This window comes from Nannospalax galili, unplaced genomic scaffold (genome assembly GCF_000622305.1).
Source record: "Nannospalax galili isolate Female #2095 unplaced genomic scaffold, S.galili_v1.0 scaffold128, whole genome shotgun sequence".
Classification (NCBI taxonomy): domain Eukaryota; kingdom Metazoa; phylum Chordata; class Mammalia; order Rodentia; family Spalacidae; genus Nannospalax; species Nannospalax galili.
This window is the reverse complement of record NW_008360322.1, coordinates 5,788,006-5,802,405: the sequence shown is the minus strand read 5'-3', so window position 1 is coordinate 5,802,405 and position 14,400 is coordinate 5,788,006. Positions and strand designations below refer to the sequence as shown.

Genomic DNA, 14,400 nt, shown 5'->3' with positions numbered 1-14,400 from the left:
CTTTGTTGTTCTGTTTCTGTTGTCAAGGAAAGGCAAATTCTTCTAAGAGCTTCTGCATTTCAGAAGGAGATGGCCGTGTTTCATCTTCCCTGTGTGCTTTGTCTACAGGTTGTTTTCCCTAGGGTGGCTCAAGTTTGTAAGAACGACATGGGAGGCTCTCAGAGAGTCCTGGAGAAACAGTGGACATCATTTCTGAAGGCTCGCCTCAACTGCTCAGTGCCTGGAGACTCTCATTTTTATTTTAACATACTCCAGGCCGTGACAGATGTGATTCGCATTAATGGCCATGACGTTGTCTTGGCAACCTTTTCCACACCTTATAACAGGTAACCATGTCCTGGTTGTGTTGACCTAACACATTCTTACCAGCTCCAAATGGTCTTCCCTGAGGTAAAGATTTTGCAACTGATGGAAAATCCTCAGTCACTGCAGATAAGAAGTAGTCAGCACTGAGTTCCATCAGTGAAAGAATTAGAATTTATAAGACATTATTAAATTAAGGGAGAATAAATAAATTATAACAATATCTTCTACTTATATGGTTAACAGTAAATACTTTTAATGGAATTCCTTTCCAAATATTATTGTCCTCTTTTTACGTGTGAGGAAATGGCTCAATTCCCTGGTCCAAGTAGTCAGTGATAAAAGAGAGAAGTTTGGAACTCTGATTTTTCTCCCAAATTCTTGTAGATCATCTAGCATTCCCTTTCACTTGTAGTATCCCCATGACTGGATTGGGATCTTTTGAGGTGAAAAGATTGGAAATGTATTAAAATGCTACAGTGTAGGGGATGGAGAAATCGCTCAGTGGTTAAGAGCACTGACTGTTCTTGCAGAGAACCCAGGTTCGAATCCCAGCACCCACATGGCAGCTAAAAACAGTCCATAACTCCAGTTCAGGGGGAATTTGACTCCCTCTTCTGACCTCCGCAGGCATTACACGACATGTGTGCACTTAGATACATGCAAGTAATTCACTCATACACATAAAATAAAAATAATAAATAAAATTTTTTAAATGCTATAGTGTAAAATCTAGGAGTCAGATGAATCTGTCAGGGGAGTCCACTCATCATCCTACTTGAGGAATCCTCCAGCGACTTCACTCCACAAGGTGATTCATAGCCCAGATACCAATCCCAGCACAAGTGTCTCATGGGGGTTTATAAGCCATCAAATACTGCCCCTAGAAATCCTGTCAGTCTATTCATCTTTATTTTTGTGTTTAGGTCAGCAGAGATTTTAATTAATTAAACGACAAGTTAACAATTGCTCCCAAAGTAGTGAAAGTACATGGAAATTACAGAATAGAAAGAAGTGAAGTATTACCATCCTTCTCTAGTATTCAGTCCTCTGTAAAGCCAGTACAGTTTCCAAGTCCCAGTACTGTTGTTTGAAATGGGTGTAACTCTGGGTCATAACCTGTGGCCATGACATCTCAATGCATGCACCGTGTTCTCATTATATGGAAGATTTTAAATATTCTATATGGAGTATCTTCCTCTAGGAATGTACTCTGGATTATACTTTTTTTTTTTTGGTCTTTTTGAGACAGGGTCTCCCTGTAGCCCCAGCTGTCCTGGAACTCACTATGTAGACCAGGCTGGCCTTGAACTCACAGAGATCCACCTGCCTCTGCCTCTGCCTCCTGAGTGCTGGGATTAAAGGCGTGCACCACCATGCCGGCTGGATTATACTTTTTACACAGACTTTTAAGAATCTGATGAGCGCCTAGATGACAGGCATGAAAAATGATGAGGTTGGAGGATAGCATCTAGAAAGACATGCCCAGGAATGAGCTCAGGACAGAGCTGCTGAAGGATGAACTCAGGCTCCTTAGTTACAGGGAGGGCAAGAGTCAAGAGTTTCTCCCTGAAGATAAATGAAAACTTGAGCTTACATTGCAGCAAGAAGTATTTGATCAAATTTAGGTAAGCTTTTGCCATCTGTAGGGATTTCTAGACTTGAGGATAGAAAAGATATAAAATATTTCGGGCCTTGCTTAGTCACACATCAGATCCCATGTACCTGGGATTTGGAAAAAAATCCTGTACATGGGAATTCAGGGGCTGGTGGAATGTAGGAATACATTTCCAGTTTGGGGGTTTTGTTTTGTTTTATAAAAATGTGGACTACTTTGTGATTATAATATATAGTGGGTTCTTGGGTTATTTTCTGAAATGGCCCTAAGAAATATCTTCTTAGAAATATCTTATGCTTATGTGGTCTCAGGTATTTTATTTGTTCAGTAAGATCAGACAATAGTAACCTAACTTCCCAATCTAAAAACGTACTTAACATTTTCATCATAAATGACAGGCATTTTTACTCCCTCTGATTTTATCCCTCCTCCACACTTGGTTATGCCAGATTATTTCCAACCTTTGAGGGGTTCTTCTTCAACTGAAGGAAAAGACCGAGCTCCTAGGCATGGCACAGCAGCCCCTCATAGACTGGCTTCCTTCCCCCCTCAGCCCCTCTCTTCCCATCTTCCGTCACACACTCTGTGCCATGGGCTTACCAGAGCTAAGGTCTGTCTGATTCTGAAATGTGCCTTGTTCTGTATGTGCCTTGCTGTCTGCCAGGTCTGCCAGCCTGGCCAAAATATGACCACTGAAACCCTGTGAAGGCTCCACATGTCAGTGGAGTCAGCTCCCATGAAACCTTGTGCCCAACTCTTTTCTGTACAGTTTTTACTGGCTGGCCTTCGACTTGTTGTGCTTGCATCCATACTGAACTGTGACCCAGTCAAGGGGAGGACTGTTAATTATGGAAGTACTTCCTGCATTAGATGGGAGATTTCATAAGTACATGTTGAATCAACAGAAGAAAGAAACGGAGGGAGGGAGGGAAGCAGGGGAGAGAGAGAGAGAAAGGAAAACAGAGGGGAAGACATCACAACTGATCCTAACCTTCACAAGATTTTAAAACCCTAGGCTATTCTTAGTTCTTATAAGATTCATCATTATAAAATTATTAAATTTTATTACAAATTTTATAATAAATTATAAAATTCCTTGAGCAATATTTATCTAGCTTTTCTTGCTATGTAAGGGAGATACATAAACTTGTTAGATTTAGTAAGAAAATATATAAAGAGAATCTTATATTCAGTGATGCTCGGCTCTGAAATAAAGAATTAATGTCATATATACACAATTTTCTAAACTATATATACACAATGAATGCTTTAAAATTCCTGAAGCCATCTTTTTGATAAAATTTTTAAACTTTTACCTCATTTCTTGTTTTACCAGTACTACTTCAGTAACTGCATTCAGAAGTTAAAGGTAGCATGAAATTCTCTTAATTACTTATGAGGTAATTTCCACATCCATTCAACATTTCCAAAATCAAAACTAAATCTTTCCCTTGCCTTGATAGTAAGTCTCACAGTGCAAAGCTCACATGTCTCTTGCTCCAGATACTCCCACCGTGTAGCATCTCACCACCTCAAAGCCTGATTAAAGCACTTGGCCAGCTGAAGCCTATAATTTAATTGGTCAGAATCAAGGAGCAACCATAGTCAAAAACAAACATGGGTTCAAATGTAAACAGTATACCTAGAAAATGAATAATTCATGCCTTCCCACCAATGTTAAAAAAAGATGTCCAAGTTTTTTCAAGAATGCCAAACAAGGTAATTGCAGGATAAGGTTACTGTCATGACTATTATGCAACACTTTATTGAGTACTTTCAAAGTACTGATGTCATAAGTTTAATTGTTTAGTCTTAGGCAAATAAGCAGGAAGTAAAATTTTGAAAATACAGTTCGAGTCCTTCCTCACCTGGCCATTCTTACACTTTTTGGATTGAAGACCAAATTCACAGAAGCAATATGTGGCTAGTGGGGCACTCCTGTTTCAGGTTTTAAACAGCATCAGTGATGCAGAATGGTCTCCAAAGACTTTTGTCCTTGAATTATTGACTGGTCGTTAATATCAGGGAATTCATGAAACTTCTATCACCAGCTCAATTATCCTCCTTTTATAAATAAAAGTGGTTCAAGAGGCAATGAAGATATGACCTTTTTCCCCCCTATGAGTTTACTGTAACTAGCCTATTCTATAAGACTGTTAATGCAAATTTGATTGAGCAAGATTGTCATTTGGGGACTGGAAAGATGGCTCAGTGGTTAGGAGCACATGATGGCTAACAACCATCTGTAACTCCAGTTCTAGGGGCTCTGACACTTCTGGCCTCCCCGGGCATTGCAGCATGTGATGCATTTACATACATGCAGACAAAATACTCATACACATAAAATAAAAATAAATTTTAAGAAAAAAATTTTATTAAAGATTCATTTGTAGTTCTCAGAGTATAAACTCTAAATTCTGCCTGCCTGTGATAGGAGTATCTTCAGAAAATATTTCCCCAAGGAATGTGTAACAATTATGTGAGTAACACATTATGTGAAATGTCATTTGCAGCATCCCTGGGTCTGCAGTCTGTGCCTATGACATGCTTGACATTGCCAATGTTTTTACTGGGAGATTCAAGGAGCAGAAGTCCCCTGATTCCACTTGGACACCAGTTCCTGATGAGCGTGTCCCTAAACCCAGGTACCTACAAATGTTTGTTCAGCTAGTTTTTACTAAAATGGTGAAACTGTCTTGTCTAGTAGTGCATATCCTGTGGATTGCATATCTGTGCCTTCCATCTCTATCCAGGGAGAGAGATACAGAGCAGCACAAAGGTTTTCATGGCCATGTGCTCTCATCCTCTTCACCAGAGCCCACAGTTAGTTTTAGTACCTATAAACCATGACTATCTAGTCTTCTGCTTAATCTATATAAATGTAGTTTGCCAGTGTCACAATAGGTGATAGGTACTAACTGCTAGAGCTAGCCCTATTGGTCTTAAGGTGGAGAAATAAAGAACCAGAAAGTAAAGTGTATTATGTAAGTTCATGTAACTAGACAGATTACCTCTGTTGTTCCTCCCAGCTTCCCTCCAATTTTATATAAACTCTTTATCCTTAACCCCAATAAAAGATGGAAGTATTCCCTGGATGTTTGTGACCAAGTGGGACCAAATCGAGCCCAGGGTTTCCAGGCCAAGGGCAAGAAGAGTCTAGTGGGTACAGTAGATCACTGGATATCTCTTTTCCGTTCTGCATCCATATATAATGTACTGCCAGCCCTTTCCTGTGTCCTAGACTTGCTCACATGGAAAGCTTCAACCCAGAGATCCTGTAGAGATTTCTTGGGTCTATATTATCTCTTCAGAGCCTTCCATTAAAACAGGTAACTCCTGGGGCTCAAGAAATGGCCCAGCCATTAGGGCTTCTTGCTCTTTCACAGAACCTGAGTTCAGTTCCCAACACCTATATTGGGTGGCTCACAACCACCTTTAACTCCATCTTCAGGAGATCTGACACTCTCTTTTGGCCTCCATGGGCAACTACATTCATTCTCTCTCTTGTCCTCTGATCACTACAGCACATGTGCACCCATACACATACATATACATCACACACACACACTCTCTCACACACACACACACACACACACACACACACACAAATAAAAATAAAGCTTAAAAACATACATAGATAGCTAATTCTGCCTGGAAAAGGATGGAACATCCCACAGACCCTTGCTTGCCCACTCTATGTGGCACATTCTATACCTTCATGACAGCATTTGTAATCTAAGTTACATAGAAACATCTCCCCTGAATTTGTATGGCGTTGGATGCAAGCCCAATGCCTTACTTTCCTGTTTTCTAACACTCTCCCCTAGCCTCCCATCCTGCTCCCACCGAAATACCTAGAAACACATTTAATTCAACTAAGATATAATGAAACAAAGAAAAACTCACATGCCCACCCATCTCTAGCAGCTGAATCGCCTGGTATGTCCCTACTCTGTTGCTTATGGGAAGCAGACTCAACATGAAATATACACCCCAGGAACCAGATAGATTCCCTTAGTTAGCACCTGGAATTATTAACTACCTTCTGAATAAGAAAGAGAATTAAGTTGGATAAATTGAAAGCTCTCCTTGGTGTGTAAAGATGCTGTCAACTCAGCCATCATGAAGACACATGCATTATGTGATTTTTCTCCCATGTCAGTGGGTTTACCACATGCTCCATATACATACCTGTCTCCTACTTCTTGCAATCAGGATGACTGTATAGGGTTGTTTGGTTTAGTATCATGAAACAGTAGCTACATGGTATGGGGACAGATTGTGTAGTGAGGGCAATTGGGTGTCTGGACCCTAGACTTTATTTAATAGTTCCCTGATCTGACTTTGCTGAGACTTCCATGATGCTCCTTAAACCGCAGAATTTCTTACAAATGTGAACTTTTGCCATCTTTGTTCAGTAACAAGGTAATGATCTTTCAGGAAAGACTTTAGTGTAACTGACTTTTCATGCTTGCCAAAATCTAATACAAGTAGAAGTCAAAATAAAAAGCAAATTCATACTCTCAGAGATGGTAACATTGAGGTATGTGCCCTGGTGACTCTTTGAGCAGCATCTTTCCTACACTTGCAAAAGAGTCAGCCTAATTCCCTTCCTTTGTAGAACAAATGTCTCAAGAAACTCTGGCAGGGCTTTTTAGTAAAGCATCCCAGAGATACGTGTCACCACACACTCCCTCACTTGTTCCAAGTTCCATCTCTGTTCACTGGGGTTTGTTTGTATATCTGGAAGGGAGCCAAGCTGCCTGGAGATGAAGCTGGGCTGTACTGCCTAGGGCTCCTTTATGGAATGAAGAGACAGCCCAGAGGAAATCTCCGCATATTGTATTTGGTGGCATTCTGCATTGTTCCACTTCCTCTTCACTGCCTGTGGTACAGTCCTCTTTGTGCCAGATGCTTAGAGAAACAGTTCATTCAAAGAATTTGCCATAAGGCATGAAGTTAACTCTTCCCCTCCCACCTTTTGTTTCATTTTAGGCCAGGTTGCTGTGCTGGCTCATCCTCCTTAGAAAAATACGCAACCTCCAATGAGTTTCCTGATGATACTCTGAACTTCATTAAGACACATCCTCTCATGGACGAGGCAGTGCCTTCCATCATCAATAGACCATGGTTTCTGAGAACAATGGTCAGGTAGGTGTCAAGCAAACCATGTCCTAAATGGGTTTCCTTGACTTTATCTTTTGCTCATGGATTCTATCAGTGGCTCATGCTCCGAAATGCCACAAACATCTTCTGCTATCCTGGGCATTGGTTCAGCTATGAAATGTTGACAGGCTGGGTAGATGCCACCGAAATCCCATAGCCACACTCTCAGCAAGAAGAGTGCCAGTATGTTCAGACTAGTTCTACACGTGCCAGCAATTAGAAGAAAGAAAAATATTTCCCTCCACATTAGCTCATTAATTCAATCTGTGCTGTCCAGGGGCATGCAGGAGAACCAGTGGATGGAAGTGGATACCTGTTTGGTTAGATACGATTGCAAAACATACTGCAGGTGCCCCCTGAGCTTGGCCACTGGATTGTTGGCATGAAGAGACACCACATTTGCAATGGTATGCCAGCACAAAAGATTTGTATGTTATTGTTATCTAGAGTGGTGGCCAACAGAGGAGCAAGAACTGAATGGAAATCTCTGATAGCATTAAGTGTCCTCTGTGATTAGGGCGGTTCTTCAAATAATACAACAGGTTTTTCCAAGTACCATTCAGATGTACCAGTCAACATAACAAATGATAGTTTGCCACATTTTTTACACTGCTGACTTTATGGAAAGTTATTCATTAGAGTACTATGAAATCTCTTGACCATAAGATGGGAACCGTAGTATATTACCTGTGGGAGAGTTTTGTTTCCTGATTCCTGTACAGGACAAATAAGCATCAAAGGAAAGTTGAATGACCAAGGAAGTTCAGAGAAAGATGCCCAATAGGGCTTAATTCTGTGCTAATCTTTCACCTTTCGTTTTACACAAATGTGATTTGTCTTGCATGTCTTCATATTTATTAGTAATGTCATCAGCCCCCACCTTCAGGAACCTCTTGACCCCTCTGTGGACAACCAGAAAGCGTTCTAATCTACCATCTTGTTGACAAAGGCTTTGCACCTCAGAGGAGAAGTACTGAGAATGATATCCCTGCTTTCCTTTTCAATGTTAGAAAAAAATGTGAAATAAGTTCACTTATTATTCCTTCCTCTCCATAGGAGACATCAGTCTTTCCTTACTGTTCATGGAAGGGATCATTGCTGAGTGATTTCAGATGGATATGGATGTTTATTTATTATGGAACTTGGCCTCCATACACACACACTTCCTCCTCCCTATTGGAGCCATACTAATGCTCTGCATATGGAAAAAAAGGACCAGAACAGCTTGAGAGCATTACTTATATGCATAAATTTTCATGAGATTATTACTAGAAAGCTGTGTCACAATTGTTTGAAGTGGAAAGGGAATCTTTAATGATAGCCTAACAAAGAGATTTTTTTAAAAATGTGATCCTATCATTTTAGATACCGCCTGACCAAAATTGCAGTAGACAACGCTGCTGGGCCGTATCAGAATCACACTGTGGTTTTCCTGGGATCCGAAAAGGGAGTCATCTTGAAGTTCTTGGCCAGGATAGGAAACAGTGGTTTCCTAAATGACAGCCTTTTCCTGGAGGAGATGAGTGTTTACAACCCAGAAAAGTGAGTAGAATATTTGGTCCTTTCCTGCTGATTATTTGCTATGTTATTATGACCCTGTTCATTCAGAAAAAAATCATGGCAAACAAGTTATTTTATGCAGTTTTAGATGTGTTTTCACAGCATTTGCAAAATATTTAACATATGAAAGGCATCATTTTTCCTTGTCAATGTTGTATCTTTCTATAGCTATGGGTGTACTTATGCGTGTGTGCGTCTGTGTGTGTGCGTGCACACATGCACATGTGCATGTAGCCCCAGCTGGCCTGGAACTCGCCATGTAGACCAAGTTGGCTTCAAACTCACAGAGATTCACCTGCCTCTGCCTCCCGAGTTCTGGGATTAAAGGCAAGCACCATGCTGCATGGCTGTTCTAACTTCAGTTATTTCGGATTGTGAGATCACCTTGTGAGCTGGAAAGAGGAGCATGAGGGCGGAGGCAGGAGAGGAAAATTGTTCTGAACAACTGATTGATTCTGTCATCCTATCCATAAAACTAGGTGCAGCTATGATGGTGTAGAAGACAAAAGAATTATGGGTATGCAGTTGGACAGAGCAAGTGGCTCACTGTATGTTGCATTCTCTACTTGTGTGATAAAGGTGCCCCTTGGCCGATGCGAACGACATGGGAAGTGTAAAAAGTATGTATTTTGCTTCCTGACAGTTAGAAAATCCATCATAGTTGGAAAACAGTCCTGGGTGGTTCACAGTCTTCCTCTTCCTGCAGAACCTGTATTGCCTCCAGAGACCCGTACTGCGGGTGGGTAAAGGAAGGGGGTTCCTGTGCCCATCTGTCACCCCTCAGCAGGTAAGGAGCCTGAGGTGTGGGAGAGGGCAAAGTGTTTTGGTCAGCCTCCGTTCTAGATGTAGGCTAGGCTGCATGCACTCAGAACACCAGCACTTACCCCTCTGTGCAAAACCCCAGCAACAGGACTGCTAGCATTCTCTTTTATGGCTCAGTTCACAGAACCCCACAGTATCACCAGTGGCAGATTGCCAATGGAATAATCACCCTTAGACTGGATAAGAACAGAGAAAGGAAACACAGTGGGCTTCAAAAGTAATCCCTAGAGAGAGGAACAAGCAGGTACCTGCCTTGAGCATCACTGTACGCGAACAGCAGAGAAAGGAGCCATGGAATTCCAATTAGGTTAGTGAGTGGTTTGTCCAGCCACAGCAAAACAGGCTCTGCTAATTGATTGCACAGGGCTGAGAAGGAATGGCAGAGCATTTGTTAACCTACGCATTTATGTTTCAAACTTGGTGTGATGTTTTCTCCTGTGCTGAGAAAACCCTGACCCTGTTACTCATTAGGCACACAATTTTGGGCAATTTTCCAATCGATTCTCCTTGATTAAGCCCTTCTATCATGCCTGTGATTTTGGTGTTTAAAAATTGTTACTTTAGCTCTAAGTGATTAGATTGACTAAGAAATTTCTTTTCATGTTTTAACTTCACTGGATGTGACATCCAAAATAACATTTGGAAAAATCAGTGCAGGTCTCTGACAAGTTGTGGCAACTCATATGAGATGCCCTATGGCAGTCCTGGGCTCTTCTTCAACAAAAGAGCCTCATCAGCCCCACCTGGAGAACAGAACCGTTTTCCCATCACTGTGCACCTACTTTCCAACTTTAGAAGAGCTAAACAAACAGGAAAGTGTATTTGGTGACCACCACCCACACATTTGAGGACAAGAATTCCCAGAAACAGAACAAATGATAACTGTGAAATATAACCTGGAAATTTGAGTTTTGCAAAGAGTTGACCTACTATATATTATTCAGTTAGCCTTGCAAGTGTCACTACTGACATACCGTAGCATTAGACCTTTGAATCTGCCCATAAAATCCTCAGGATATAGGATAAAGGATCACAAAGCACAGTGAGCTTAACTGAGAGATGGTTTATCTCTTTCCCCATACTCAACAAGTGACCAAAGGTAACTGGTTATGAGCTAGTTTTGTTATCAGAATTCCACAACAATACCTCCTCTCAGACCTGCACGCATAGTTCAGTGACACAGGCAATGCTCAAAACATGTGGAGATCTGCTTGGAGAATGGGCTTCAGGTCCGGATGAATACTGGCTTTCATTACAAAAACTCTTTATCCTTGGAGGATGAATTTAATTTTTAATGCAGCAAAAAGACATTAGAAGTTTAACACGGTGGATTATTAGATCAAGGTGTGACTTTCAAAGCAGTTTTCTTACATGGCTCACAATAAACTCTGATGCAGCCACAAAAGAGAATTTTCAATTACATTTTGGAAATAGAAGTACAAAGTTTCCCTGCTGGATAATGCTCTTCTTATGGATAAATCTTGTGTGCTTATTTTAAAAATCAAAATATTATTGAAATTGGTTGTGTTAATGTTGATGGTCTTGGACTCACTATGGAGGAAAACAAGAACATTCAGGATTAGGTTAGGACTGGCTGACCGTGAGCAAAATGCTCAGCTCTTTTTGCTCTCACAAGCCCCACATACTCACTGACCATTTGTACCCCTATATGTTTGGTTTTACGTAGTTTACTAGGCAAAGAAATGGAAAAAAAAAAAAGTCCTGTGAAGGCAAGTACGAGAGAACAAAAGAAAGGAGAGGAAAAACAGTGCTCTCAATTCACAGGTGCCCACATCGCTTCTGTGATGAATGTGCTTGAACATTTAAACTTTTCAAATGTTTGAGATGCTCAGGGAATCAGAGTTAAAAAAGGATATGAATAACTCTTAAACTAATTAATTTACAGAATAAGATCTGAATTAATTGTTTATCATAGCTTCTCTTTGTAAATTCACATAAGACTCATTTTGGTAAGCCCCAGAGATAAATTTCCAGGGCATTAGCTGTTTCTCTTGTGTACCTGTCCCTCAGTTTATGAAAGTAAGTTACTTTTTTAGGGGAGCTTAAGGGTCATCCCTGAGTGATGACCCCTGATGTATTTGTTTCTGTCTTTTCTTGTCTTCCTTTTTTAAAGACTGGCTTTTGAGCAGGACATAGAACATGGCAATACAGATGGCCTAGGAGACTGTCACAGTAAGTAAAGTTTTTTTTAATCATGTCTATCTTTGGGCAAAGATGCTTTTATTGAATGATCTAGAAGCGTCCCCAGTGTGGAATGCAGTACAGCTGACTCTGATGTGAATAAACAACAGAAATCGCCTTCTAAACCTTAAGAAAGCCATGTGTGTGGAAGTCAGCGCTGTCAGTGTTGCTGAGGCAAATACAAGTATCTCATCCAGTATTCTAATGCTGCAGAACAAATTCACTCTAGAGAATATTAATTATAGCAAAGCAGTAAGTTATATCAGCATTTCCATTACAAAAATGACAGTTTTGTTGTTTTTCATAATGTGCTGTTACACTGTACTTTAGCCAAATAATCAAAAGATTAATCATTGTGTTCTAGCTTTTTAATTGAGTGGGACTATTTCAGTCTTCTTGAACATATTCACTAAAGAAAGTAATTGTTTTTCAAAATTTGATTTATATATATTTATATATATTATTTCTGAAAAAATTCAGAAATAACCCATCAGTACAAAACAATTCTAATGACATTTTATAGAAATTTCCCTATGATGTGGTGCTCAGACTTCATGTCAAATACTATTGAGTGGCAGTATTTCAGGTAAAACGTTCTATAAGAAATCTTTGTTTCACATGGCAGCTAACAACCATCCGTAACTCCAGTTCTGGGGGATCCAATTCTCTCTTCTGACCTCCGTGGGTACTGCACAACACCGGTGTTCTTACACATATACAGACAATACACTCATACACCTAAAATAAAAACATATTAAATTAAAAAAATATTGGTTTCCGAGTTCTGTCCAGTCATCTTATGACTTGATCAATATCGGAATTCTGAAAATGCTTTACTGATATTAACTCAATGAATAATTCCATGCTCTGAGAAAATATGTTTAGTTTATGAAGATTTTTTGAGTAGAGTTGGAGTTTATTAATAGATTTTAATACTGGAGTTAGGAGATATAAAGGTTTTCAGGAAAACAGTAAGACATTGGGTGTCGGCTTCTCAAAGAAGAACGGCCTTGTTTGTGATTTTTTTTTTTAATGTTATACATGCTGAATTTCAAGAAGTTTGTATTCAAAATGTCACCAAAAGATAAAATAAAGATAAAAAAAAAGCTGGGTGGATTCTGGTGCTTGATTCTATAACAGAGATCATGGCCCAACTCTAAGACTTTCAGTCATGACTACTGAAATTTTGGACCAAGGTGTCATTCAACTTTCTACCTTATGGTTTTGGTTTGTTTGTTTGTTTGTTTGTTTGTTTGTTTTTTAATCAGAATAATCAAATAAAGAAGACAATGGCAGTCTTAATCTACAAATTCTTTACCCTACATATTTTTGTTTGAACATACAATAGATCATCAAAGTTTTCATCTTCAAAGTTTACCATCTTCATGTGCAATATTTACATTTAAAATTGATGTAGGAGATCACCAAAATATCTGTACCCTGTGTGTGTAGATTTATCCATATTAGTGAAACAACTTGAGGATTGATCATTGGGACTTAATTATCTTGTGCCTTATAACTTCAGTTTTGGAAAAATATGAGGGTTTTGGCATGGGGTGGGGTCGGGGGTAAGGGTGTGGAGGTCACAGATAATTAGTTAACTTTAGAAAACCATTTTCATCACATAGGAGTATCTGTTGAAAAATGAGAATGTAGATTTGCTTGAATCAGGAAATACACAAGGAAAATGAAGATGGATTGTTACTGTCTGTTTGCAGAGTTTGCCCGAACCTATGTTCTCAGACAGAGGAAGCTAAAAGAGCCTTGGTATCTAGTCTGAAAGGTCCCAGTTCAGTGGCTTAGTCTTCACTCCCAGGGTCAGCAGCAGTCTGTTTTCCTTGTGTCCCAGCTTTTGTACCCTCCATTCCAAGGTGCTTGCTCTCTCAGGACAGAAGGTGAGCTGCCTCTGTCTGCCAGCTGTCCTGAGGGCTTCTCTCACCATGCTTCCACCAGAGCAGGAACTACTTCTGTTACACATACTCAAGCACACGTCAGTATTCAGAGGGCATTTACATAATTGTCGCACACTGGCTCTTTAACAGGACTTTAAGAGGAAAGGGGGGAAATCATAGTGAGCCAGTGTGAGGGTAAGTAACAACTTGAGGGAACCAGTGACCTGACCCAGACACCCAGCACACACATCTATACATGTTGCCTAACAAGTCTATGGGTTTGGAGTTTTGTTTTAATTTCCGATCTAAAAATTCTGCTGAGTTCAGAACATTGTGAACTGTGATACTAGACGGTTCCACTTAGTTTGTTCATGAGAATGAACCCAGAAAGAACATAAAGGAAAGTGTGGTCTAGTTATTATTTTATTCACAGCCATGCCCCTCTGTATAAAGTATAGCATGAACCCTCAGACTCACATATAGTAATTGCAGTGACCATTTCCTCTGATAACTTTTGGATTTTCTTTGCCTTTAGCTGTGACTTTGAGAAAACTCACTTGTGGAAAAGATCTGGAGATAGGACTGAGTAGGAAGCAGCTTAGGTTACAAACAGGACGTGAGCCCTTCCTCAGTGCTGGGCTCCCGTGCTGGCGTAGTTCCGTTAGTTCATTCCCACTGACTGTGTAAGTCACACTAAGCAGAGTGTGCAACGTTAAGTAATTGCCTCCTCCCTTTTGTCTTTCAGATTCCTTCGTGGCACTGAATGGTAAGAAAGACGTTACTGTCATAATTTAACACCAGTGGAAATTTATTTCACTAATCCTCTTGAGAATTTTT

At 40.1% G+C, this 14,400-nt stretch overlaps 1 protein-coding gene across 4 annotated transcripts in view; it reads left to right on the top strand.

Annotated features, from left to right (window-relative positions):
- Sema6a (semaphorin 6A) overlaps window positions 1-14,400 on the top strand; it is a 128,968-nt gene that overhangs the window by 85,167 nt on the left and 29,401 nt on the right. For all 4 annotated transcript variants that reach the window (XM_008825281.3, XM_008825282.3, XM_008825279.3 and 1 more), the window contains exons 10-17: window positions 109-326; window positions 4,435-4,566; window positions 6,917-7,072; window positions 8,453-8,629; window positions 9,127-9,267; window positions 9,354-9,434; window positions 11,604-11,662; window positions 14,309-14,329. In XM_008825281.3, the coding sequence (XP_008823503.1) occupies window positions 109-326; window positions 4,435-4,566; window positions 6,917-7,072; window positions 8,453-8,629; window positions 9,127-9,267; window positions 9,354-9,434; window positions 11,604-11,662; window positions 14,309-14,329 (985 nt within the window). The remainder of the gene's footprint in view (window positions 1-108; window positions 327-4,434; window positions 4,567-6,916; window positions 7,073-8,452; window positions 8,630-9,126; window positions 9,268-9,353; window positions 9,435-11,603; window positions 11,663-14,308; window positions 14,330-14,400) is intronic.